Raw genomic sequence first — 25,727 nt, 5'->3', positions numbered from 1 at the left:
GAAAAACCCGGCCGAGTTAACCCATGGAATTACGTGTAAGATAAATTTGGTGAGTGCGAGCGGTGATCCATGAAATAGAGGTGATTCATTTCACTGAGTGAGCGGTTTTCATCCGATCCTTAAAAAGAACGGTTTTCCCAGCTCTAGTGAAGAGTTAATGTTGGCTAAATTCCATTGTCTGTCTGTTAAAGTGGATTGAGGTGCTCTTGTAAGTATGATAGGAAGGGGCTGTCGAATATTATAAGACAATCAGAAAATGAGTGATATGTCTGTTTCGGAATAATTCGTTCATTTCCAGACAAATTGTGTTGTCATAATTTTAATAACGTGAATCGAGATCATCTTGGTCCGACTGTACTCGCTGTTCCGCTCTCATTACTTGTCCTGCTAGCTCGTTATTTCTATGTTTGTACTACGTATTATTATATATAACAGTAATGATGCAAACAATGTTTAATTATGAAATCCGTTTTGCTATTGATCTTCTTTACATTGTCAAAACTGCTGTAAGATGGATATTTCTTTTCTTTTTTAATAATAATAATTGTGTGCATAACCAATATAAATTTTTGTTTTAAATAATTATGGATTATGCCGAGAAGAATTTGTCGTAACTGTCAACAGGTGGGCAACACAAAGGAACGAGGGTTTTTTTTTCCTATTTACGACTATCAGCCTTATCAGGTCTGGGAATTTTTAAGGTGGGTCAGGGCACCATCCTGCCTTTGTAGAATGGAAGAACCAGGGTTGATTTTTGTTATAAAGCAACCGGGTCTGAAAATCCTTTGGAATTCCATTCGTTAGACGATATACGACATATTTTGTGTCGATTTGAATGTAGATGTAATATTCAATTAATTAAGGTTTTTCAGTTGAGATAAAAAGTCAGTGTCACGAGCGGGATTCGAACCCACGACCTTCGGCTTGATACGCCGCTGCTCTACCAGAGGTCACGATAGCTCAAGTGGTAGAGCAGCGGCGTATCAAGCCGAAGGTCGTGGTTCGAATCCCGATCGTGACACTGACTTTTTATCTCAACTAAAAAACCTTAATTAATTGAATGTTATTAATTGGTCAAGAGGACCACGAAAAATAGTGAATTTGTAGATATAATGTTGGGGGTGTGTATTATAATATACCATTTCCTACTGTAAACCCTGTTCTGAACTTACAACACCCCGGTGAGTCTTAGTTGAAGAAACTTGATTAGTAGGCCCGGTTGTGGTTGATTTTCTTCTAAGGTTACATTGTACTTCCCAAAACACTTCCAACTGCGGGAATTGGAGCACAGTTTGTTAGTATGTGTGATGGTGTCTCCTCTGCTTCCTCGCAGAATCTGCACGTGCTGTGTTGGGTTATACCAATCTTCAGATATCCATTCGATATGCAGTACCCCGTTTTCTTAAGTTTTTTCTGTTTCCTTTGGTACGTTCTATTTCTTTCCTTTCACAATTTGCTAGAAGGTTCTTGGATTCTTAATGTCCAACGAGAGAATTGCACATTTTCCTCGTTTTCATTTCGTCTTTTTGTCTGAGATACTGGACGATAATGTTGAGGAACCTATGCACAGAAGGGACCAGGACCTGTCGTCACTATAGAAGCCATCTTCGTACAAAGGGAGTCCTTGCCCTCTACTCCCACATGTCCTCGGACCCAGAAGAGTGTGAATATACGATATATGACTGACACCAGCATGATTTCAAGGTTTAATCTATTTTGAAACAGAGCAAGACGTGGCTTTTTTGGTTTCACTTCAATTTTCAAATTTCATTGATCACCAATTGATATTTTTCTTACTATTTTGAATATTTTCATTGTCTGTAGAGGTTGAAGATAAAAAAATATGAATTTGGTAAATTATAAAAATTGTGTTCATAAAAAAAATTGAAGTTTTAAGTACGCATTTGGAAATTATTTTTCCGACAATTTCCAAAAGTGACCTCTGAATACGCTTTGCTCAATGTTGCCGTTCGTGCGGCACGAAACTATTTCTTTTACACGAGCTTCTCATTATTTGCAATAGATAATTTAATAATAACTCGTTTCGAAATAGGTTTTTCCTGTGTAATCGTTTTGTGAGCATTTCTGAGCCGGATCGATTACAGAAAGCGAACAATTTTCGAAGTTCCACCTCGGATTGTGTCGAACACTGTTGAAATATGCCAACTGGGAGACACCGGCAGTCAAAAAATCCCATGTGCAAATTTATTTATTTGTTTATTTAACGGACAACCACACTTACTTTTGTGAGTAAACAATGTGGAAAAGTAACAGTGTACAAAGTAAACTAAAATGTATGAGGAAAATATTCAACGAATATAAAATGACGTTTACAAAAATTTTTAGAAATATTAATTGAAGTAATGGTATAATAATATAAAGCTAAAATTATTATATATGTATTTGTAACCTATATAGATTTATGTTTTGGGTTATCAACTTCTATAGTCCACCCATTTAATTCGGAAACGATTAACTTTAACAAAAAGTGGTCTTTCACAAACCCCAAGTTAATTTTGGCTAGGAATCCTTCTGGATTTAACATAACTTTCTTATCTAGCTGGGAAATAACACATAAATGAGAATCCCATATTTTTATTGTCGATGGAAGACGCATGAGGAGGGCATGCTTTTTGTAACAAGAGGGCCCTCCCCGTTTATTTCGATTAGCATTAAAAAGTTTATTTAGGAAAGGAATCGTCTCAGAATAGCGTGGGAATCATGGGACTGCTTTACTCTTAGCATAATATTCGCGCATCACTCAGAAATGGTTGATCCTATTAAAATTTTCCTTTCAGTAAAAGTGGCATAAAATAAGCTCTAGAATCGAATTGTATTTATGGGATTCTCATTTCAAATACAAAGTTCAAAGTACGAAAGTCCAGCTCGATAAGAAAGTTATATTAAATCTGTTAACACCACGCGATTCCTAGCCAAAATTAATTTGGAGTTTGTATAAGACAATTTTTTGCTAATGATGATCGTTTCCGAAATAAATGAGTGGACTATAGAGGTTGATACACCCTGAATATTACAAATGGTCACTGTATGTTTTTCTTATCACCCTAATGCCAACGTCTCACCCGGAGGACACACGGTATGAGAAGCCGGCCAATACTGGCACTCAGTGTGAGGGACTAAGGGGCAATGAGGTCTCGAGGCCATTGCCGATTAAGGCTATGTGACGGGTTGTTGGGATGGGAATGTGTGGAGAGCGCTCGAGAAGTAGGGTTAGGATGGATCGAGAAGTAGATGTGAACTTTTTGGACTCGAGAACAGATCAGTTAGTTCCACAAATGGAATGTTGAGGTCGTTATGGATAGTGAGGTTAGTGACGTATTAAGGAATTTTGGCGATGTGTCTGAGGACGTTTGATTCGAAGGATTGGATGCGCAGAATGCTGGATGGCTTGGCAGAACCCCACAGTTCCACTCCGTATGTCCAAACTGGTCGAAATAAAATTTGGTATAACGCTAGTTGAGTCTTGACGGTCAAGACGGAATTTCGTCCTAGGAGTCTCCTGGGATAGACCTTGATATTTAACTCAAGTGCAAGTCAGTATCTCTTTGTTGCTGAAGTACAGTGGAGGTCAAGACTGTTTTTTCAATGTAGTATAATCGGTCTTGCCTTCCACTTTTTGTGCCAGTGTTCGATAAGTTAAAGATGTTCTTGGATATTTGAGGTAGATTGGGTAGGTATACAACAGTGTTACGCAGTTAAAGCTAAATGATAACTGACACACAAGTTATTCAATCATTTAAAATAATATATCGCGCACACACACACTTTCAGTATGGTTCCTAGTAACTCTCACTCTCCATATCTCTCTTTATATCTTCCTCTCACACACACTCTTTCACTCTCTCTCCCCTCTCTCCCTCACTCTCTCTCCCTCCCTCTCACTCTCTCTCACCCTCTCCATCTCCCTCTCCCTCTCCCTCTCCCTCTCTCTCTCTCTCTCTCTCTCTCTCTCTCTCTCACTTTCAAGATTAATAACAAAATTGATAAACTACAACAGCAAAAAAAAGACATCTTCGCAACATCAAGTTTACTAATTTAATAATAAATTGGATGTGGTCTAAACTGCTCAAAAATGAATTCGGATATATTTGTAATTTATTACCATTAGATTTCGTTGTCCGATTGACCAAATAACCTCTTTCAATTAATTAATCTTTATTTAAGGCTGTAATTTATTCTTATTCCATTCATTCAAATTAAATTAACCGATATATTCTTGTTAGTTGGATAAAACAAAATAGAAAATACAAACCAAAAACAAATAAATGTTAATCCTCATTTTTAATAACGGATTTTAAGAATAAATAGTAAACAATGACGATTACTCATTTTGTAAACGAACTTGTCTCCATTTTAATCCAGTTGTATTCTATTTAACCATGGAAAGACATCATCTTGAACCAGAAGATAGCAATGTTATTGTGAGAATGAGTCATCAAGGTCATCGGCAAGAGGATATCGCAGAGTCAGTTGGCGTTGCTCAGAGCGCGGTTCTCCGAGGCTTTAACCCCATTCCGAGAAACTGGAAGTACCAATAGGAGGACTAATAGTGGATCTCACCGTATTACGACGTTAAGAGAGGACACAAATATGACGAAGAAATTATAGAGGAATACATCCCATAAACTGGGGATCTCATCGGCAGGGATTTTCGATTTCTGGATGACAATGCCAGACCTCATAGAGGCAGAGTTGTTCATCAATGTTGAGAAAACCTGGGATTTTCCCATCTGCCCATTGCCTGCACATCTCAAACCAATTGAGCACATGTGGGATGCGTTGCAGAAGAGCCTTTTCGATCACCATCCTCAGCCAGTGGACCTGCGACAACTTAGGGCATCTATGGAGAGAAATTCTTTATGAAACTATCGGCAACCTTATTAACAGCCTAACCGGTGACGGAGGTTTTAGCTAACAGAGGCCATTGTATACGTGGTATAAATTGTTTTTAAAAATTATCGTGTCCAATAAATTTTATTTTGGTATTTTTCAAAATCCCTTTATTAAATTTTCCTTCAAAAACATAATAATTTCTAATAAATTTTAATGCGATTTATAATAAAAATGCTAGCAAAAGTAAATACTACAAAATTGGCAATATCCCTATTTTTAACCAGTTAATTTTACAATTTTGACCAAAATCGACCACAACCCTGATCCTTACATCAATTATTAATAGAAGTTGGTGTTCGTATTTAAGGACTTGAAAGGGTACTTAACCAATCCAAATGCTAAAGAATTTTTTGTACATGGGCGTAAAACATATAAAACATAATAAAATCAGTTTTTGTTGATTTTTCCTTATTTTTCTCAGAAGTATAAACGAAAGGCATACAAAAGTTAAAGATGAGAAATGCAGCTTTGCAACGATTGGAATAACGTGAACCTTTGAAAAAACTCAGAGGAGTTTTAAATGAAACAGAAAATAGGAGAAAAAATAATCGCTCCTATCTAATAAAGCTCTAATAAAGTCCATTTTTTGTTTACTATAAAACTTTAGATTTAAGGGTTTTATTTACTTACCGACCTTACAGGGAGCGTAAAACATAGAAAATAAGACGTTTGTGATTCTATTGATTTAATCCCTATTTCTCTTACAAAAATGACAAAACCTAATCCATATTGATAAAAGCTGAATTTTTGATAAACTTACTTCCTAACAACGTCGAATCTGAATGACAAAACGGATATGGAAGAAAATTTTCCCTAGCTTATCCAGCCAAAAATTCTATATTTTTCGTTTGGTAAAAGTCGCATTTCAGGGGTTAAAACGAATCTTAATTGGTTTCTTCAAAAACAAATATTTTTTGAAATACTTTACTAGAAGCGTCTTTTAGTTTTTGTAACATTTGGCATATCTAAACCATCTAATACGATCCTGCTTACTATATTCTTATACTAGGTAAAACAACGAATAGACTGATGCTTAAAAACCTTAAAATACGTGCAGAACAGGGGCACAGAATCAAATTTTAAAAAAATGTAAAAAACTTGTAATAACGTTGAATATTGTTCAACTCCAGGGATGTGAAATTTTTAAGTGAGAAACCGGATATAGGAGAAATCGAAATTGCTTCCAATTTAACCAGCCTCAAAAATGTATATTTTTTGTTTTCTATAAAAATTCGTATAAACTTGATATGAAAACTTTTACGTTTGGTAAATCTATACAAGTTGGTAGGGGTGAAGATTGAAGATTCCAATTATGAACTGGATAAAACAAATTTTATGTTTGACAAATATAACAATCAATGCTATGTTGAAGACAGAATATTCCAAAATGTACTCGCTTCGGCGGTACATATACTAAAATTGGAACGATACAGAGAAGATTAGCATGGCCCTGCGCAAAATTGTGAATATTCCAAAATGGAGATTTTAGATTTGTGCCGAAAAAACAGTGTTGCCATTACACGGGATGAAACAGAAGGAAAAACACTGCACCCTCACTAAACTCCTGGGATTATCTAAGCATTAACAAATTTGCTAAACTTGGTGTGTTTTGATTGAAGGGTGTTTAAATCGTATCCAAATTGTTTTTTTGTTGATTTAACGAGTTTTTGGCTTACTTTCGGAGCTGGCTGACTCCTTCGGTTTTTGTAACTTTTTAGATATTTAAACTCATTTAATGCCACCCTGCTCATTATATTCTTATCCTAGGCGAAAGAACAAATAGACCGACAACTTTAAATTCTCTTTTTTTTTTTACGAGGGTTTGCAACAGCAGAGGTCATATCAACCCTCAGGTGGTTTTTTGAAAAAAAAAAAGCCCATTTGTAAGTATGTGGGTTTCGAATGAAGGGCCGCTGGATTCGAACCCAGGACCTTTACCTTACAGTGATGTGCGCCGTGTCAACGCCACCGATGCCCCTAAATTATTTATTGTACATTTTAAGTTTGCGATACTAGGAAAGACTTAAAAACTTAACACGATACCTCATGGATATTATTTAAACATTAACTCGCACTGTTTTATCGATTGGTGAAATCCTCAAAAACAGTCCTTTCTCCTACGTGTTATATTGAATCTCGAAAATCACACGAATATACAAACAAAAAGAAAAAAAGAAGATAACTCGTTAAAATTTGGAAAGCAAATTTTGGGCTTCAATAACATAGCGTATAAAGCCGGTTTATTAATAAAAGTCAGTTTTTTTTCTATTCGTCAAAATTGATCAGTGAAAGGAGCGTAATTATATAATGGCTTGTGCCGTAACCGTTAACCGTAAGCAAGATAGCCAGAATATCTTTTGCCACCGTCGTTTCGTGACACTTCCAAGCTCATTGTCCACCGGAATGAGCGACTCTGAGGGAAATTCAAAGATTGTCTGCTCTTTTCATTCTTACATTGTGACTTAACAGGAATGATACATATTGGCTCGGTCCTGTATTGACTAGGACACACAATTACAAAAGCCTTTTTTTCTTCTTTTTTGTAAATCTTTGCCAAGCAGTTTCGACTACATTTAAAAAAAAATTAAGGATTCCTCACATCAAGGAATTTACAATTATTTCATAAATACTTGACTATATTAATAATTAATCATTCAGGGTTAAGGGAAAAATTATAGTTAAATCGTTTGGAAAATATTAATTAATTATTGATAGCTGTTGGTTTTATCCATATACTTGACTATTAACTAAAACAACTTTCAATTCGCTTCAACGTCCAATTTGTAAGTGAACTTTGCCCTGTTATGCAAATTGTCGATTAAATTAATGTTTCTTTTTAAATACACAAGCTTTGTCACACCTAACTGAATAATAAAAAAGCAAAAAAAATTAGTATTCACGAATAAAATTTTGAAATTAAACACTATGATAGCCATTTTTCCAAATTCTGTTTAAAATCATTTTTAAAAATTAAAACTAAACTTTTAACATGTAAAGCTACAAAGAACCTAATTCCACGACAATTCAATAACTGGCTCATAATTCAACTCATTATCAAAAAATGCCAAATACGATTTTATATTAATGGCATTCAAACAATCTGTACTGATCGTGTTAAAGTTAAGAATTTTATTTTGAACTTAATATGCTATTTTCGAACGAATAACTCTACGCTAGCAAGATTGATAAACCGACTTATTAAAAAGATGGATAAAATTCAATATTATATACTTTTTTACAAATACTATATATAATTTTTCATTTTTCAGTATTTAACAAAAATCATCAACTTAGCAGGGAATCCCAAGTAATTTGAAGTTTACCTCAAACGTTTATCAAGGAATCCATAGATTGTGTGCGAAATTTTTAGCAAGACTAAGTACAGAGAATGCCCTAACAGCCACTTAGGACAAAATAAAATAAAACCCGCAACGTATTATGGTAACAGATGATCCAAAATGGAACAGAGTTGGGGCAGGGGTTAAATTTATGGATATCTCACATTACTAATCTAACGTAAACCGTCCATAACCCTCACTTTAACCCTACCTTAACCAAATTCTTATCGCATCTTAGCCTAACTCATCCATAAGTATAACTCTAACCGAACGTAACCTAACTCATTCCTAACCAAATTTCTAACCATACCTAACCTAATCTGTCCATATCGCTAACACTAACCTAATCTTAAGTTAAACCCTTGCGCTACCTAACTTAATCTAAATCGTCCCTAACCATAATTCTAACCCTATATTAACCTTTCCCTGACCATAACTCTGTTCCTACCCTAACCTTAATTATTTTGTCGACCTTACTAACCTTAACCCTAGCCTATCTTAAACCTTGATTTACCATTACTCTAATCGCTCCCAGCCTAAACCAAACCCTAAACTCTAATGCCTATCTTTACCCTACCGCGACTTACATTTATCCAACCTATCCTAAATCGTTCTTGAACATAACCCAAACCGTACCTAACTCTAACTCTAACCTAACTCTAATTCTAACCCTTACCCTACCTAATTTAACCTAAATCTTCCATATTCGAGTTCATCCTAAGTTATTGTAACATATCCCTGACCATAACTCTATCCGGTCCTAGCCTAAACCTAACCCTAATTATTATGCTAATCTTTACTAACTATATCTTAACCCTAACCAAACGTACCTCTTATCTAATATATCCTATCTCGTCTCTAACCTAACGTCACTTTTAGCTAACCCGCCCCTTACCATAACTCTAACCGCTCCTAGCCTAACCCTAACCCTAATTCTTATCCTAGCCTTAACTAACCCTAATACTAACCTTAACTCAACTAACGGAACCCATATCTAAGCCCCAACATTTGGCCTAGCAAAATCTCTCTCAAGATCTCTACATTATCAATTTATTTTCCAAGCTAAGATACAGGCTCTTCAGAATGGTGACATTAACGCCAAGGGAAATGATCGAAAGTGTTCAACTACGTTAAATAGTGTACTTTTTTTTTTGGGGGGGGGGGGTGAAAGGGTCGAAAGTTCACTTCCAAATCGAAGTGGAAGGAACCGTCACCAGTGACCCTAGAGCAAAAGGCTTCGCTAAAGGGATCTTTGGCTCTTATTCCCTAAAAATAAAACGCAATCAAAAAATTTCCTTTATATGTGGAAATGTCGAAAAGTCGTTCGCACATTCCGTCGCCGTAAGTCAATCGGAACTTCGGCCGAGTAAAAGTTCAAGGGCTACCTCCACCCGGAGGCGTCGTAACCCGTTCGATCGTTTCTCGTTTTTCTTCCTTCCCGGCGGCCAGGAAGGGGACCTACGGCTCCCGAATCCTCCGTTGCCAGGTGATCCGCGAAGGTGGAGGTCGCGTCGACCTGACCAGCGACGTCTGCAGAAACGACTCGTCCCCGGAAACGACTTCAAGAGTACGAAAAGGCCGGCTGAGCAGTCTGGAGGGGAGATTAAGTGGAGGGAGGGAGCATGCACTTAGGTTTAGTGAAAGTGTTGTAGGTTGTCTCACTCACTCTCAGTTTTGTCTGGTGCCCATTATGTTGACCGACCGGAGTGGACAACAACTGTTATTTACAAGGTTCGTCCCAATTCACACTCATAAAACACTTAGAAAAATTAAAACCCACCTCCCTTGAAATATCATCGGCACGAACTCCTCAGGGGGTTTTTAAATTCAACCATCGTCTTTTTGAACAACCAGAAATGATCTATCTATTATAAAAATCTTTATACACGACATTGGGATAAAGGATTATATTGAGCCTCTTCTTTTATTCTTTCTGTCGTATTGTTATTATTATTTATTTAAGGAGCCTCTTTGCAGTCTGATCAAGCACAAGTCTGTTATCATAAAGTTTACCCCAAACTTTTATAATATTTTTTTTTAAATCTGGCTCTGAGTTCAATCAATCACACTATTTTTGATTTGAAATGATAATTTTCGTCTCCTGATAAAATTAAAGCCCGCCGATTAAACATTATTTTAAAAAAAGTACGACAAAATAAAATCTTCACTGCTTCATTTATCAAAAAATGCCATTCTAATAAATTCGTAGAGGACTTTTTTTAAATTTTATCAGACTTTAAATAGTTTAATTATTTTTTCCTAGAAATGATTGAGACCAGTAAGAAAAAATTTCACTTGCAATAAAAGCAATTCTTCGGCGGAAAATCATTAGTGGATCTAGGACGAAAGGATTTGTTAATAGGGTAAGAGAAAAAATATTCTTCAAAAAAATTACGCTCATCAATCAAGAAACTATGACGAGGAACCGGTGGGATCAATCCCCCTCGGACCATAACCGTATCTGTTTAAGGTCTTCCAGATATCACAGAAAAAGGATCACGAAAAAAATGCTTTCCCCCTTTTTTGAAATGTCCAAAAAAATACATAAATTCCTTCGATAGATTAATTTTAAACTGTATGGCTATATAAATTTTTTAGTGTTTTATGGTATGAACTAAATCTTTTAAGAATGCATGATATGTTTTTTAACCCAGTTTAGTTTTAAAACTAATGCTCTCCCCCAAAAATCTTCTGATTTTTTAAGCTAAAGAAAGAAAATAGTGTTTGAAGCATTGCTGAGTCATGGGTTAAGACAAATTTACACCAGATCCCATAGCGAGGATTTGAAGTGCACTAAATTTAGCCCTTGGGTTGTTTTCTGCTGTCCCTTTATATCCAAGGGGAGAAGCCCTAAATGAGGAAGGCATTTTCCCGTTTTTCCAACAAAGATTTTTACAAAATTATCATTTACACTAGTATTTATAAATAAAGAAAACCTTGAGGTGTCCATTTTAAAAGTGATCACGCTCGTCTTGGGTTTCAGCCATTTGCCGTGCTTTCATTTTTTATTTTTCTGATATTTTAATTATTACAATTCTGTAGATTTGGTCCCTTGAATTAATTTGACCTGTGAAATTTGTCTTCGGCGATGTCCCATGTCGGATTGGCTGTCTCACCTCACCCTTCGTATATCCTGACGGACCCCTGAAGACTAACTAAGCAGTATTATTTCCGAAGTTTTTTTAAAGCTAAAGTAAGGAAAGAAAATAGTTTTATGAGGTTAAGTCATGGGTTACGACAAATGTACACCAGATCCAATAGGGAAACTCCAAGTGCACTAAATTTAACCTTTGTGTTGTGTTCTGCACTCCCTTTACATCCAAGGGGAGAGGTCCTTGAGGAGGGGCTTTTTCGGTTTGTCCAAGAAAGATTACTGAAGAATTATTGTTTATATGGGTATTTAATACCTAAAGAAAGACTAGAGGTGTGTTTCAATGAAATCATAACCTAAAGGACACATGCCATGAGAAACCAATGTAAAGTGGTTTAACCTCTCTTCCGAGCACAACAACAGTTGGACATAAAAGCCCTCCTACAAGATGGTAATTACTTTACTCACTTTTACTCCCTGCTGGGCTTCAGCGCATTTCTCACATCAAATGGCATTCCTACACGCTCTTTATATAGGTTCAAGGAATGACATCCTTTAATTAAGCAAGAAAAATCGAGAAATATTTCTCTACATGACACATGTGCGGGCTCTGGTCCAAATGAATCCTTGAATGGCCTATGGGACCGGGGTGATCGATTTAAAATCAACGCGCCAATTTCACACAAACATACAAATTGCAACTATGTTGATATTTAATTGCATTTTATTGATTTATTTTTATAGGCTCAAACGTGCATATATGCATGCATTCATGCTAATAAATACGTTCACTCTGTTGTGAATGTTCCACAAAGGAATGTTGAGGTCGCTTTGGATAGTAAGATTAGTGACGTAGTAAGGAGCTTTGATAATTCGCTTGAAGAGTCTTGATTGCACGCGGATGCGCTAGATTTGGACGGCTTAGCAAAACCCCACTCTGTATGTCCATCCAACGTGGTCCTAGTAATGTCTTGCATAATGTTAGTTTAGTGTTGACGTCAAGACAGATTTCGGTCCTAGAGGTCTTGGTAGTTGTCCGAGTCTTCTGATAGTTGTTGTCTCTTAAGCCTTCTGTTGGGATTCCACGTCAGTCAGTATAGTCCCAAATATTTGACTTGAATGAAAGTCGATATCTCTTTGCTGTTGATGTACAGTGGAAAGCAAGACTTTTATCACAATGTTTTCCTCATTCAATCTTGTCTTCCTTTTTTGCACCAGTCTTCGAAAAGCTCAAGGTGTTCTTAGATGTTGGAGGCAACTTGGGTAAGATTCGAATAATAGAACGGATTTGCTATGGTATCGGAGGGTAGGGAGGTCAGCAGTATTAATAATATAAATGATGGGCCAAGAATTCCTCCTTGTCGGACTCCAGCTTGTATCGGTCTGATTGCCGAGAACTCGTTGCCGCACCTCTGAAGCAGCCGTCTGTTAGGTAGAATTTCAGGATAAGATAATAAAGAGTGGGTAGGAAGCGTTTATGTTTATAAAGCATACCCGGTTGACTCTATAAAAAGCCTCATAGGAATATAGAAAAATAAAGAGAAGTCACGGTAGTTTTGATATTGTTAAACGGTTAAAATATTGATTTTATCCCAAAAGAATGTATTTACTGTCTTCAAAATTTTTATAAAATTATCTGAAATACCAACATTACAGACTTAACTAAGCATCTCGGAAGGAAGACACTCAAAAGATTCACATTTTTATTCAAGACCACGTGGTACAATCCGATAAATCGACAACGAGCCTCTTATGTTTTGACAATTCTCCCGAGTAGGACGGCTACAATGAATTGAACAACAAAGAAACAATGAAACGGTCAATTCGTCGCTGAATCACTTGTTGGAAGGACGCATCCTTGTCCAAAAAAAGACTGCAGATTCTTAGTCGTCCAAGATAAATCATGAGTTCCATTTCCAGTCAATTTACCATCGTTGAAGTCATTACCTGGGTCGACTTCAGGAACTGGACGCATTAAATAAATAATGATGAATAAATAAACACCTCTCAAGGAACATTTAGGTAGGTGACATTTGATTGTTCGAAGTGAAATTTATTGGGGTTAAGTTTTCTCTGTCTAAGTCTTCTAATTTTTTGAAATAAATAGTTCACTAATATTTTATTTTTTCGTTTGTTTTACTTTTGTTTACCTTCAGATATGCATTATGCAAAAACTTTTCATCCGAGTCTATTTTATCTGTATTGTCGATAATTAGATTTTTCTTTAATCTATTCCGAACGTAAACATATGTAAAGCATTTCTGAATGTAGACATGTATGTTAGATAATAGTAAAAGGAGAAAGGTGTGGCGGAGGATGTAGTTACTCGAGGTATTTAAAGTCGATTCAATCGCCTTGTTTTAAAACGATTGAAACAATGCCAAAGTTGGTTAATTTTATGGAATATTTTTCATTTTTTGTAATTTTGTCGTAAACGATCATTTAGGTATCATAGATCAATCCTAGATCTAGCTTTTGTCGGGTTCGTCTTGCGTTTCGGCCATTTTTGATCTGGTGTTTTGGATTAATTTGACCGGTGAAACGCGTTTTGTTTTTAGTGGTGTCCTTTTTGCTTTCTTGCCTCACTCTGCTTATAGTCCTGACGAACCACGATGAAAAAATTAAAAGAATCACCTCTTAGGCCTCAATGGCTCACCCTTCTTATTACCCTGACGAATCGTTGAAGATGGCCAAAAGCCCATAGACTTCTGAATGGTCAAAATGGTCGGAAAATTGAAAAGATCCTCAGGTCTCAAGATGAAATATCAATCGCAATTATTATTTGCTGTCGTTTCCACCGGCATTCCCTACCTTCAGTGGTGGGCTGGTTCCCCCCTCATTGTTCGTATTTCCCTGACAGACAACCGAATATGGCGGAATGCCGAAACGCGTTTGACGTCAAACCCAGAGTGGGTAGGCAGATCAGGATGATCTTTTGCGACCAAATAACCCGTGGTTTTTACTATCTCGTCTTACCCTTCTTATGACCCTGATGAATCACAGAGGATGACCAAAACCCGACGGGCGTCTGAATAACCAAAATGATTGGAAAAATGAATGATCTTCAACTTTCAGGCCTCAAAATGAAATGTCAATTTCTCAATATTACAAATGTTACTGGCTGTCGTTTCCACCATCTTTTCCACCGTCTTCAGTTGTGGGCTGGTTCCCGTCTCAGCCTGCTTATTTCCCTGACGAACAACCGAATATGGCGAAACACTTCTTACAGATCAGCCCGAGATATAACAGGCAGATCAAGATGATCGGTAACGACAAAATAACAAGTGGTTTTGCTGCCTTGACTCGCCCTGTTTATAACCCTTACATCTGAGAGACCAAAATGATCGGAAGCGACCGAGATAAATATTTGGAACAGTTAATTTAAGTATCACAATATGAAGGAATCAGCTTTCAGGCCTCAAGATGAAATGTCAATTGCTCAATATTAAAAACGTTATTGGCTGTCTCGCGTCCAGCGGCTTTTAGCATCTACATTGGCGGGTTGGTTCTTGCCTCACCCTGCTTATAACCCTGACCAACCACTGAACATGGCTAAACCTGATATGCCACAATCATCAGATTGATCGGTTTCGACCAACTTACTGGTTCATAACGCCTACACCGCAGGAGGAAATCTCTCAGGCCATTCTGGATTGTTTGGTCTGCCAGATGCGTTCAGTGTTGCCTCATCTTCACATTAAAGGATCAAAATGAAAAGACTGAAGATGTAGATTTCCGAAACGCTAACGAAAAAATTATGTACAAAATTTATTAAGACCACAGCAAGGTTATTGAACCTGGAAAATTTATTTTCTCAATGTCACAAACAAACGAACGTTTTGAAAATATTTTGTTTCCTTTCAGCATGAAGGTGAGACAACAAAAACAAATATTGTTGACATGGCAAAAGGCCAATGATTCAATATTACAATTTCAAAATAAAATCATTTTTATTTCATAATATCATTTTTGGTTTATAATTTTTTTCAGTTTTCTACATTATTTTTCCGCATTTCTATTTCCCTTATATAATCTAGTCACCTATACAAAATTTATTTCCCAAAACAAGAGAACGAATCTTTTAAACAAGATATCGAACAGAAAATGACCCTTTGATTTAGTGTTTAATTAATGAAGAGGACGTGTTTTTACATACAAACGACTTGGAATTACGGTCGGAATTTCAAACTGGAACGGACAAACGGTCGCAAAACGTGGCGACACGGCCCTTGAATCACGGCAATCCCGTTAAGAATTTTTAGACGTGTTTCTGCTTCATTTTAAAGCCGGGTCGTTCCAAAAGTTACGTGCCAAGTTTGGTTAAAGTGTCCGTGAACCTCTTGTTAAAAGCGGCACGATCCGATCTAAGGAGAAAGGGCGGATCCACCAAGAAAGTATTGTAAAAAAGTGATTATGGACAAAATTTGAAAAAATTGGAAATATTTCATCGACCCAGGATTTACCTTATTGTGTTTACTTTGGCAGTATCTTCCTGTTTCCCAAATGATTGGATCATAATTATCAGAATAAAATGATATAATTATCTGCCTTTTTGGCGATTTTTTTAATGAGGTTATTTTAAGTTGTAATAAAAAAAATTCTACAGTCTACTATCCTGAACTTCTCTATTTATTTTTGGATTTTTATTTGTTGTTACTAAAACTCTTAAAAAAAGTTCCGCAGGACTTGTTGAATATTATATTTCTTCATGAATTTGCATCTGAGCTGATGGACCCATTGGTTGATGTAGTGAATTGCATCTTCTTTTCAGGCATTTATTCAGCAGGGCTAAAAATTGTGAGGATCAATCCAGTTTTCAAAAAATGAGACAAGTCGGATATGTTCAATTACAGGCCGATTGCTTTGCTATCCGGGTTTGACAAGGTCATCGAAAGCTATCGTGACTTCGATCCTCTCGGGCACCAACTCTCCATCTCAACCTATAACCGTTCGAATTTTCCCTCTTTTTGCTATTTGAAGGGGACATGGGGAGCTGTTAGTGAAGTGATACTTCTTTTACTTATTAAATATTAAACCAATTGTATTCCAAAGACCTTACATAAAAAGAATAATTAATTTGGTTATTATATTTTTCTTTCAAGAAACAAGGTTGATATTGTGTTGATCATGCCATTTGGTGACTTATTGCTCGTTGGGTCTCGTTTTACAGAAGGATGTCTTTCCCGTTATACCAAACCTGGGTATAGCATGTAAAGGAGAATAGTAAAGGAGAATAAAAAAACTCCTCATACGATTCGATAACCAATTATATATCAATGCACTAACATGTCAAAAAAATCACATCAATAATTAGTCGGCGGATGCATTCACAATCTCCAAAACCTAGGAAACACAATAACCTGATGATATCCAGGACACAAGTGATTTTTTGGTTACGAAAAGGCAGACACACTGGCCAGAGAAGGATCGAGGAATAACAAAAACAAACATAGAATCGTAGAATGTATCCAAAAAAGAGAGAAGTGAAGAACACAGTAACACAACTCACCAAAACTGGCAAATATACAGTTAGAGAGTGCTAAACTTAGAGAAGTACTAGGACTACATATGGGTTACTGGCATCTGAGAAAAACACGACATACGCTCAATGATAATCACATTTGTAGATTAATCAATGGGGAGGAAGAAACAGAAACCCATATCATTTTCGAACTGCTCAATGGAGAAATAACCTCGGTTACAAAGAAAACCCAGGGAAATGAATTGTAGCAACGACAGTCGATGACCTAGCACACGTTTGGAGAAGGATCGAATCGTTAAATTGAAATAAAACACTAGGAAAATACAATAACCCAGTGCTTTGAGAACATAAGCCCCACTTCCTAGTCTCCTTTCATCATCAGAAGTGAATATCCTGAACTGGTGGTGTACCCCTGGACCATCATAAAATTAATCTAAAAGGATGATATTCCACTAAATTCTTGGTGCACTTTTAGGCAAACCTTCGCGCAGAAAGCACAGGTAGCGCAGACATTGGGTTCCCGATTACTCATCGTCAACAAGACAAGAGGATCTTTAACGTCCGCACCTAGCCTATACGGCCTTATCGGACGTTTTGATTCTCAAGATGAGAGCTGACGCACTTCTGCATACGACGGAATGGTGTTACCGCCGCAGCTTTGGTGTATTGGTGTCCCGGCCCCTAAGGGTCAGTAGCCACGCTCTCCACTTGTCCACTCCGAATGGTCGGGCCCGCATTGTGCGTCGGGTCGTACGCCGCACGCGAGGGGCTAACGGGCCGAAATACATCAGCCCGTCCCCCCCCTCGCGTACTCCCTAGATAGAGAAGGCAACACTCCAGCGTAGAAACTTCCGGGAACGCCTCGACAACGGTTTCGGATTATAGTAGGATTGCTACCCACCCCCTAGATGAGCACTGTCTACGGTAAAAGGTATCTTATCGAGCTCAGCCTACACCTAATCGAGGGACGCCATAGGTCTAGCCTAGGTGGTCCGATCCTTCGCTTCCCCAAGGGTACCACGCCGGTCATACGCACAACAATGCAAAGCATACTTGAGCCAAAGACCGCCCCCCCCCTTTTCCAATCGCTTACTTATGCATTCGAGGGACTGTAGCATGATCATGGCGTCCTCAACGCTTACATGTTGTCGTCCGGTCGCAACGACTCCCGTGAGGAACGGGGGGTAATACATTGGCCATACGCAAGCTTCACGAAAGGTCCCAGATAGAAGACAGCCTCTGTCTAAGTTCCCGCCAGGGGCGTCACCACAAGCCACCACGAATCCGTTCCCAATGTGACTCGGGCCGGATTTGGAACAGTTTTGTCACCCCGTGGTACAGATGGCCATACAACCTTTCTTTGCAGACGGTGCACTGGCCCTCGTGTGACTCTGCTATGGCACCCGCCGCCCCTGCCGACCCTAAGGCCGACATAAGACAGCTTGTGCTTTAGAGAGGTTGCCACGCCCTCCGGGCTGCACCATTATTTTGTGCCCGGATACCCCCCTTGTAACCAAGGGTTAGGAGGGGTCACAGGATAGAATAAAGGAGTTCGGATTGAGAAAAAGGGCCGAGGAAGAGAACACGAGGTGAGCCGTTTCGGGGTCTCGAGTCTCAACTACATTATACCACCCGTTGTCGCCGTGGTTCCACATAGAGTGGGCCATGACTCCCAGGGTGGGTGAAAGTTTAGTGGCAGCGGTGGGAGTTTAGTTTAGTGGTAGCGCAGACAGACATTACATTAATCAAAGGGTTTCGTCGCATGGCATTCGTGAAAAGCATCTTCTGCAGTTTCAGCGATCCCTTGCAATGTATCGCCATGGTATGGAAAATGGCTAACTTTTCTGAGAAACAGACAAGAAAATATGCAATTAAATCACTTTTATGCACAGTATAATCAACTTATTGTAAAACATTGTCTCTCAGACCTTCGATTTAATAAGTCTGTTGTGTATGCGCAAATAAATACATAGTTAGATGGTGGAACAACTCCGCGCTATCATGTTGTCAGTTGAATTGCAAAAATCAAGCATGATCCAACGGGAGAACTGATTATGAAGGATCATTGAGGGTTCACGCGTTTTAAATTGTGATTTATTAACTGTACATTTATACGTCGAACCTATTTCGCCAATATGCGATTACGCGAAGCATATTTCAGAAAACGAAAACTATAATGGCCTATACATATGCAAAACTTGAAAGTAGGTACAACGGACAGATTAGTTCGACAGAATTTTAATTTTTGAGAACTTGTCTTTCTTTTTGCCTGTTCACTCATTTTCTCTCGCTATTGTCAAATTGTTCATTTATCTATTCCTATATAATTGTTCATTTCCTACTTGTAGCCTCTTAACTATAATTATTCCTCAACCTATTTACTATTCTACCTGTACCCGTACTTCTATGTGACTTACTTTCTTCCTCTCTCTCTCACTCTCTCTCTCTCTCTCTCTCTCTCTCTCTCACACACACACACACACACACACACTCATCTCACTATCTCTCTTTCTCTCTGTTTCCTTATATCGCTGACAACATTCTCTTTCTTTCTCCCCATCAGACACACACTCCCTCAGGTTCTATTTCTCTGTCCTTCTCGGTATTTGACCAAATTATGTGATACTAAATAAAACCGCATTCATTCTCTGTCTCTGTCTCTCTCTCTTCTCTCTCTCTTCCTCTTTCACCCTCTTTAAATTTTTCCTTTATTCTCTCTCTCTCTCCCTCCTTGTTTCATTTGCCGTTGGATGTAAAAATAACAAAGTTCTGCGACTATAATTACAAATGATATTAATGCTCCATTCTCTTTTTCTCCCTCTTCTTGTTTTTCTTTCTCTTTCTTTATTACAATGTCTCTTTTTCTCTCTCAGTCTCTCTCTTGTTTCTCTCTCTCACACACTCTCACTCTTTCTCATTCTTCTTGTTTCCTTCTATCACTGACAAACATACTCTTTCTATCTCTCTCTCGGGCACACAACCTCTCAGATTCCCTTTGTTTGTCCTTCTCTCTATCTGACAAATCTGCGACAACAAATAAAACCTCATTCATTCGTTCATTTTCTCTCTATCTCACGCTTCTATCTCTCCCTCTCATTTTCTCTATCTCTTTCACTCACTCTCTCTCTCTCTTTCTTTTTCACCCTCTTTATATTTTTCCTTAATTCTCTCTCTCTGTCTGTCTGTCTGTCTGTCTGTCTGTCTGTCTGTCTCTCTCTCTCTCTCTCTCTCTCTCTCTCTCTCTCTCTCTCATTCGTCGTTGGATGTAAAAATAACGAAGTTCTGCGACTATAATTAAAAATGTTATTAATTTATTCACTCTTTTTTCTTTCTCTCTTTTTGTTTCTTTCTTTCTTTTCATCTGTTTCTCTCATACACACTATCCCACTGCCTCTCTTTCTCTCAGACTATCTCTCTTACTTTCGTGTCCAAACTCTCCGTAATATTTATCGAATGATATTATCACGAGTATTTTGGAGATTCATGATATAATATATATAAACACAACTTGAAGGATATTCCATGAGTTTCTTACACTCTTGTAGTTTACAAACTGTATTAAGAAAAACCGTATATGATTTGATAAAGGAAAGTGACGTACGGGTTTCTCTTCTTCCTGGTCCGGCGCTGGATTTCCCAGGAGTGTTTCCTTGGCCGGATCTCCTGGCGCGGATGGCGGCCGTCGCTGGACCCAGGTGGATTTGAAGAGACGAGCATGCGGCGCCGGAGCATCGTTTCCAAACGATTTCAGCCACAGATCCCTCAAAGATAGCCTCGCCCTGGCGAACATTTTCCTCGGGCATCGTCCTTTTCTCATTTTGCAATTGTTCAAACAATTTTGACAGACTTTCTTCCCTTTTGTAGACATCGTGATCCGAATTTTTCAAAAGCGTGCTGCACGTTGCTCAGGTAAAAACGAACTGTGTGCATTAGGCAATAAATAGATTTGATCTGACGTAACGGTTTAAATTGATAAGAATCAACAAAAGCGTAAGTGACAAACTGGGTTAGAGATCTAAATGACGTTGTATAACCTAAAAATTATTATACAGAATCCACTTTTTTAAAAATGAGTGAATTTTAGTTAGTACGCGCGATTATCTATCGATTTTTTATAAAAATTCTAAGGTTTCCATCATTTTTTAGATTTCTGACTTAGATGATATAAATATAATTCAACTTTTGGTTGAGAAGACAGTTATTGTTTAATAAATATAATGCCTACATAACGTTACATAAAACATAGAAATATTGTTTATTATGTAGCAATAACGTTTTACTTTAATGGATGATAACGTTGAAAGTGACAACATCGCTATTTACAGAAAGGCAAATCCTTGTAATTTATGTTTCCGTGAAAGATGAGATTAGAACAAATTTCCGCAATATTCGCAATTCGCATGTAATTAATTTAGCGGCTTCATTTTACTCATTTTGCCCAAACGTGATATAAAAATAGAAGGTAATAAAATAAATGGATAAACTAAATTTCATCAAGATACGTCGTATAATTCCAAAGATTTTTGATAGCATTCATTTATTGGTTCTCAGATATAGTGAAAAAATTAACGAATCTAGCTGCTTCACTTTTACACTAAATTTGACCAAAGTTGGTACAAATATGCAACGTAATAAAGTGAATAAATAAACTAAGTTTCATAAAGTTACCTTGTATAATTTCGAAGTTAGTTTAATATTTTTTTTAACTTGGATGATCTTACACTTTTCCAACTGTCAAGCCAGTCAAGAGTTTATATGTCAAATCAAATTCGTTGGCAGAAAGCTTTATGATCTATTTGCATGTACTGTAGGAAGAACGGCTTAATAAAACCTGTCGGTTTCCCATGAAATTGTGCCTATTTCGCTCATAGTCTGTTTTGTTAGCTAATTTATTTTATCTTCACCTGGAAGGTGGATACTCCTTATTTTTTGGAAACGAATGCAAAATAGCAGACGATTCTACACATGCATCATTGTAGAGCAATTAGGAAACTTAGACCAGATGTCCACCACATGCTTTCCTTCGAGGACCTATCTCTTTTCAAGTATGTCAAACCATTTCGGCCAGAAAAAATCTCTCTGGGGAAAACCTCACTAAAACTTATAAAAGTAAATTAAGAACTGAATTATAATGCACAGCATTGAAAACTGATTGTTGACCGAAAACTTAAATGCAACATTAAATAACCTTTTATTTACTTTTATAGTGCTACTAATTCTTTAACACTTTAAATTAAAAATAAAGAAAATCAGCTAGGTCATCCTTTCCAGAGCTAATTTTTCCAGTGAGATAATCGTTTTTTGTTTGTTTTTAATTTTTTTAAACAGTAAATTTGCATATTTTGTTTTCTTAAAAGCATGGGTTTAAGTCGAGAATATCTCGCCCGGGTAGATGCATTGGTCAACGTCGGACGTAGATGTGCCGCACTCCATCATCCATGATGGTCTCGATCGAAGAGAAGGTAACGGTCGATCGCGATGGAACCGTCATTTAATGGCTTCCTTGATAAGTAGCCAACTTAAATGGTGGACTACAAAACAGTCATCAGAAAGTCTTCGTTAGAACAGCCTAGCCTGTAGACGTCCCGCATCAGGTTACTACCGGAGAGGCATCGAGTAGAAAGACTATTCGCAAATCGCGGACACTTGAACAATGGAGGCCGTTCTCTTCACAGATGAGCGCCGGTTTGGTTTGTGGCTGTCAGATGTCTGGGACCTTTCAAAGACAGTATGGGATCGAATCGATGTCCGTGCCCATAGCGAGCTGATCATGGATCATTTACTGCAGGTGCATCTATGAAGTTCTTCTTGATGCTTCGCTCCATTTATTAAGGGCAACATCGTTTTAAAACATGATAATGCTCGACCGCATTTAGCTCGAGACCCATTACTTGGAGGATGTAGGGATTACCACAATGAATTGGCCAACGCGTTCTCCTTACATGAATCCCATAGAACACACGCGACATGATAAAGAGGCGAGTTAGACATCGTTCGCCGCCTCCAAGCGTTGAACAGCTTTAAACCGCTTTACTCACCTCCTAGAAGACTTAAGAAGACTTAAGGTGACTTAAGGTGACTTAAGGAGACTTAAGAAGACTTAGGTAAGTTAAGGCCCTTCGCGAGGCCAGAGAAGCTAATACGCTTTATTAAGAGCCAAACCACATTATAAATTGTTAGTTAAATTTTAATCTAACCAAATGATTTTCCTATGTTTTGGTGAATTTTCCTTCAAACTCACTAGTTTTCGTGGTCCGCTTGACCAAATAATATCTTTCAATTAATTAATCTGTATTTAAGGTAATGGTTGAGATAAAAAAGTCAATAAGTTAAATGAATTAATTATATCTTCACTAAAGCTCTCCGTGTCCATTTCATTTTTTGCCGAGAATCAAATAGATTACACGACATTTGAAAAATGGCAAAAAGGAGGGAAAATTCAAAAGGTTGGGTTGAGATGGGACGTTGGTATCCGAGTAGATCGAAGTCAGGATAGCTCAAGTGGTAGAGCAGCGGCGTATTTAGCCGAAGGTCGTGGGTTCGAGTCCCGCTTGTGACACTGACTTTCCTTCAAACGATTATAATTAAATAATTTTTATTAAAACTCGTAAATTTCTATGTCGTTTAATTTGGTTTACACCAAAATAAGTATATTATAATTAATATAACCATAAAAATAAATTTAGTTTGAAATAAACAACAAAACACTACTGTGGGGTTTTTCTAGCTTTGAGTGTATTTTAACTATTGATTAGTATTTTTTGAGAAATCCCATCTCTTTATGATTTTTTTTTAACAAAAAGAACAATGAAAAAAATTAAGGTTAAACAGGGAAAATAAACGTGCTGGGTGATCAAGTAGTTAAGGAAGTCGTCCTCAATCAAATCAACTCGTGAGAACCGCACATTATTTCACTATTGACATAAATAGATGGACAGAAAGAAAATGATCGTTTGTCTTACTTAATTGACCTAGGGTACAACAAAGCTGACCTAAACTTGTTTTGTACGTTGAAGAAATGACTATTCTCATTTTAGACGTGAAGTTCAAAAGATTCAATATTCATGAACTTCACAAATGTCACATTCAGCTTAAGTTTGTCATCTAGGATTATTTCATTTCATAAAAATTGTAAAGAACTTCGAAATCCCAAACAAAGGATATTGATCAAAGGGTTTATTTTCCAGTAGTAAGGCGGGAATTTCAACTACTTTAAAAGATAGTTGTTACTCGCATTTTGTTCTTTTCAAGTTTTTTCTGTTTCTATCTCGTATTCTTGCTCCCTCTTTATCCATGGCGCTCACTCCCTCTTCCTCTCTCTTTTCTCTTTCACACACTAGCTCTATCGCTGTTTATCTCTCCCCCCCCACTCACTCTCTCTCTCTATCCATCTCTTTCTCTCACTGTCTCTCTCTCTCTCTTTCTCTCTCTCTCTCTCTCTCTCTTTCTCTCTCTCTCTCTCTCTCTCTCTCTCACACACACACACACACACACAACTCCACAACTCTTTCACACTCTACCTTTCTTTCTCGCTCTCACACTTGCTCTCAGGCTTTCTCTTGTTCTGTCTCTCTTTCTCTGAGGCAAAAAAACGATTAAACGCAATTCAGTAGGCTTGATTTTTACTTTTAGAAGCCATAAAATAAATATTATTAAAGAGTATTCCGAGAGGGGCAATCTTTATGCATGAAATCAATTAACCACTTATCACATGTAATTTATTAATATTTCTGGAAGATAAATCCGTCCACCATCTTTTGGAATAAATGTTGTGAGGGCAACCGAACCACTTGCGATTAATGGCCTGCGGAAGCTTCACGAAAACTGGAAGGTTCGTCTGAGCAACATGTTCTTCATCGACCAAATTATAGTTTGTCCCAAGAGGAAAGATTATTTTTTTGATTGAAATGGTCAATGTGATACTCAATTCATAGTCTGATTAGGAGGAGGATACTAGGAACCGGGAATTTGCTATTTCCCAAGCACTGCAGGTTTTGGCTTAGAGAACTTTCCCATTTCCTTAGTTCAGTACAACTTGGTTGATTGTTCTTTTAAGACTATTTAGCTTTATTACTTCTTGACCTATACCTTGTCTGGATGTATTTGCCTGTTTTGTCAACGGTTCTTTAATCATGAGTTTACTGACTGGCATGTCTAGTTAGGCACCTCCTTCTTCTATTTTCCCTTTTTGCTTTGTTTTGGCCCATTCAGAGTTGGAGGAGTTTTTAGTCCAAAATGAACACCTTTTCTTATACCAATACATTCAAAAACCATCTGTTAGGCCTTGTGAGAAGTTGTCCTAGAACAAAGGCCAGAAATCCTCCTGGTGATTTATACACGTTAGACGTGGAATGGTTCCCAACGGCTGAAGAAGCTTCTCTCACGATATTTATTCATTTAGCCCAGTCTCTTACACCCTGGTAAATCAGGAAGAAAGTATTTGAATAATGTCGTCCCGTGAGGGGTCAATTATTAAATCTCCATCCCGCGCGATTTCGCCTTAGATCCGGACTCGTTGCATTAAGAGTGAAATTATTATCGATTGTATTCACTCTGTGCCCCTGAATACAATTAAAATGCCTTAGCACGAAGCACCATTTATGCCGACTGTTAATGTAAATAGTACGAGGTCGATTGTGATATAAACGACCCAGTTTTTGTCTTAGACAGCGGTTCTTCTGTCATCCTGGAGGGCTTAACTACCCCCTGGGTGTCGCTAGTCTTAATTAAAAGAAGGATTATGGCGTGATTTGACCCCAGGACACTAGCAAGGTAAATATTGTATGATTCGAACGACTTAACCACTTGACCATCGCGGTCCCATGGACTTTTTTGATAATAATAAATACAAATAAATAAACCAAGATAAAGACAGTATTCTGTACCATTTTATGTTATAAAA

General features: G+C 37.5%; 2 protein-coding genes and 1 non-coding gene across 6 annotated transcripts in view; 2 read left to right on the top strand and 1 right to left on the bottom strand.

Annotated features, from left to right (window-relative positions):
* LOC106667144 (putative adenosylhomocysteinase 3) overlaps positions 1–20,708 on the bottom strand; it is a 74,545-nt gene extending 53,837 nt beyond the window's left edge. The window contains exon 1 of the mRNA XM_024228580.1: positions 20,427–20,708. Coding sequence (XP_024084348.1) covers positions 20,427–20,693 — 267 coding nt within the window. The 5' untranslated portion in view covers positions 20,694–20,708. The remainder of the gene's footprint in view (positions 1–20,426) is intronic.
* LOC106667157 (torso-like protein) overlaps positions 1–25,727 on the top strand; it is a 112,740-nt gene that overhangs the window by 5,514 nt on the left and 81,499 nt on the right. Inside the window, exon 1 of one of the 4 annotated variants that reach the window (XM_014394887.2) lies at positions 9,890–9,983. The exons of 2 other annotated variants lie outside the window; for them this stretch is intronic. The gene's annotated coding sequence lies outside the window, so the exon portion shown is untranslated. Of the gene's footprint in view, positions 1–9,889; positions 9,984–25,727 lie in introns of those variants that run through there. One more of the 4 variants, XM_014394891.2, reaches the window with a different exon arrangement.
* On the top strand, positions 6,304–6,409 carry LOC112127510. Its single transcript, XR_002910603.1, has one exon. It is a non-coding gene; the product is annotated as a U6 spliceosomal RNA (small nuclear RNA).

Source organism: Cimex lectularius, unplaced genomic scaffold, assembly GCF_000648675.2.
Source record: "Cimex lectularius strain Harlan isolate CLEC.00 unplaced genomic scaffold, Clec_2.1 scaffold207, whole genome shotgun sequence".
NCBI lineage: Eukaryota > Metazoa > Arthropoda > Insecta > Hemiptera > Cimicidae > Cimex > Cimex lectularius.
The sequence above is the reverse complement of the archived record's forward strand: the minus strand, read 5'-3'. Positions and strand labels throughout refer to the sequence as shown.